The sequence below is a fragment of the Heptranchias perlo genome, chromosome 10 (genome assembly GCF_035084215.1).
Source record: "Heptranchias perlo isolate sHepPer1 chromosome 10, sHepPer1.hap1, whole genome shotgun sequence".
NCBI lineage: Eukaryota > Metazoa > Chordata > Chondrichthyes > Hexanchiformes > Hexanchidae > Heptranchias > Heptranchias perlo.
In genome coordinates, this window is record NC_090334.1 from 83,519,007 (window position 1) to 83,522,020 (window position 3,014).

General features: G+C 54.1%; 1 protein-coding gene across 1 annotated transcript in view; it reads left to right on the top strand.

Annotated features, from left to right (window-relative positions):
• The first annotated feature begins 2,317 nt into the window (after window positions 1-2,317).
• The window catches only part of LOC137326739 (estrogen receptor beta-like), a 156,440-nt gene continuing 155,743 nt past the window's right edge, over window positions 2,318-3,014 (top strand). The window contains exon 1 of the mRNA XM_067992111.1: window positions 2,318-2,556. Within this exon, the coding sequence (XP_067848212.1) occupies window positions 2,528-2,556 (29 nt within the window). The 5' untranslated portion in view covers window positions 2,318-2,527. The remainder of the gene's footprint in view (window positions 2,557-3,014) is intronic.

Sequence of the window (3,014 nt, forward strand, 5' to 3'; positions counted from 1 at the left end):
ATCCCACTGCCCCACTCTCTCCCCATAGCCCTGTATCAATCCCCAAACTAATCCCACTGCCCCACTCTCTCCCCATAGCCCTGTATCAATCCCAAACTAATCCCACTGCCCCACTCTCTCCCCATAGCCCTGTATCAATCCCAAACTAATCCCACTGCCCCACTCTCTCCCCATAGCCCTGTATCAATCCCAAACTAATCCCACTGCCCCACTCTCTCCCCATAGCCCTGTATCAATCCCCAAACTAATCCCACTGCCCCACTCTCTCCCCATAGCCCTGTATCAATCCCAAACTAATCCCACTTCCCCGCTCTCTCCCCATAGCCCTGTATCAATCCCAAACTAATCCCACTGCCCCACTCTCTCCCCATAGCCCTGTATCAATCCCAAACTAATCCCACTGCCTCGCTCTCTCCCCATAGCCCTGTATCAATCCCAAACTAATCCCACTGCCCCACTCTCTCCCCATAGCCCTGTATCAATCCCAAACTAATCCCACTGCCCCACTCTCTCCCCATAGCCCTGTATCAATCCCCAAACTAATCCCACTGCCCCACTCTCTCCCCATAGCCCTGTATCAATCCCAAACTAATCCCACTGCCCCACTCTCTCCCCATAGCCCTGTATCAATCCCAAACTAATCCCACTGCCCCACTCTCTCCCCATAGCCCTGTATCAATCCCAAACTAATCCCACTGCCCCACTCTCTCCCCATAGCCCTGTATCAATCCCAAACTAATCCCACTGCCCCACTCTCTCCCCATAGCCCTGTATCAATCCCCAAACTAATCCCACTGCCCCACTCTCTCCCCATAGCCCTGTATCAATCCCAAACTAATCCCACTTCCCCGCTCTCTCCCCATAGCCCTGTATCAATCCCAAACTAATCCCACTGCCCCACTCTCTCCCCATAGCCCTGTATCAATCCCAAACTAATCCCACTGCCTCGCTCTCTCCCCATAGCCCTGTATCAATCCCAAACTAATCCCACTGCCCCACTCTCTCCCCATAGCCCTGTATCAATCCCAAACTAATCCCACTGCCCCACTCTCTCCCCATAGCCCTGTATCAATCCCCAAACTAATCCCACTGCCCCACTCTCTCCCCATAGCCCTGTATCAATCCCAAACTAATCCCACTGCCCCACTCTCTCCCCATAGCCCTGTATCAATCCCAAACTAATCCCACTGCCCCACTCTCTCCCCATAGCCCTGTATCAATCCCAAACTAATCCCACTGCCCCACTCTCTCCCCATAGCCCTGTATCAATCCCAAACTAATCCCACTGCCCCACTCTCTCCCCATAGCCCTGTATCAATCCCAAACTAATCCCACTGCCCCACTCTCTCCCCATATCCCTGTATCAATCCCAAACTAATCCCACTGCCCCACTCTCTCCCCATAGCCCTGTATCAATCCCAAACTAATCCCACTGCCCCACTCTCTCCCCATAGCCCTGTATCAATCCCCAAACTAATCCCACTGCCCCACTCTCTCCCCATAGCCCTGTATCAATCCCAAACTAATCCCACTTCCCCGCTCTCTCCCCATATCCCTGTATCAATCCCAAACTAATCCCACTGCCCCACTCTCTCCCATAGCCCTGTATCAATCCCAAACTAATCCCACTGCCCCACTCTCTCCCCATAGCCCTGTATCAATCCCAAACTAATCCCACTGCCCCACTCTCTCCCCATAGCCCTGTATCAATCCCCAAACTAATCCCACTGCCCCACTCTCTCCCCATAGCCCTGTATCAATCCCAAACTAATCCCACTGCCCCACTCTCTCCCCATAGCCCTGTATCAATCCCAAACTAATCCCACTGCCCCACTCTCTCCCCATAGCCCTGTATCAATCCCAAACTAATCCCACTGCCCCACTCTCTCCCCATAGCCCTGTATCAATCCCAAACTAATCCCACTGCCCCACTCTCTCCCCATAGCCCTGTATCAATCCCAAACTAATCCCACTGCCCCACTCTCTCCCCATAGCCCTGTATCAATCTCCATACTCCAGCAACCCATTGTGTGAAGAACTTTCTCCTGAGTTTACACAAGCCACTCTGAGGGTGGGCTGGTGCTGGGGCTGGGGGCTGTCCCCCTGTGAGGAGAGAAGAGGAGGAGGAGGGGGGGGGGCCAAAGGGATAAAATAGGAGGTGGGTTGAGGGAAACGCTCCTGAGCGGCGGCTGCAGATGGCGCTGCCTCATCAGGGCAGAGTGTGGAGAGAGAGAGAGAGTGAAAAACAGACAGACTGAGCGTCCCTGCCCAAAGCACTCGTACTTTGTACCGCCAGGTCCAGAGCGGCTCTCCCGGGGGAGGCAGTGACCGAGCACCGAGCCGAGCAGCTCCAGCCCGGGACAGCCCGGCGGGTTCACCCAAGAGCAGCAAAGAAGGAGAAAAAGTACATTGTTGGGCTGAGAAAAGATAGAAGGAGAAAGGGGAGGTTTGTGGAGACTCTCTGACAGCACCTGGCACCGATGTGGGAGAGGCCGGGCTGAGGATAACTTTCACCTGGAGGCGTGAGATGGACCGGGAGGAAGCCAGCAAGAGGCAGTGAGTACCCGGGGCGGCGGCGCTCAACCCCGGGCTGGGCAGCCGATCGGTGGGCTCTCACTCTCACTCACTCCCACTCTCTCTCTCTCACTCTCTCTCACTCTCATTCCCACTCTCTCTCACTCTCACTCACTGACTCTCATTCTCACTCTCTCTCACTCTCATTCCACTCTCTCTCACTCTCATTCCCACTCTCACTCACTGACTCTCATTCTCACTCTCTCTCACTCTCATTCCCACTCTCTCTCACTCTCATTCCCACTCTCACTCACTGACTCTCATTCTCACTCTCTCTCACTCTCATTCCCACTCTCACTCACTGACTCTCATTCTCACTCTCTCTCACTCTCATTCCCACTCTCTCTCACTCTCACTCACTGACTCTCATTCTCACTCTCTCTCACTCTCATTCCCACTCTCTCTCACTCTCACTCACTGACTCTCATTCTCACTCTCTA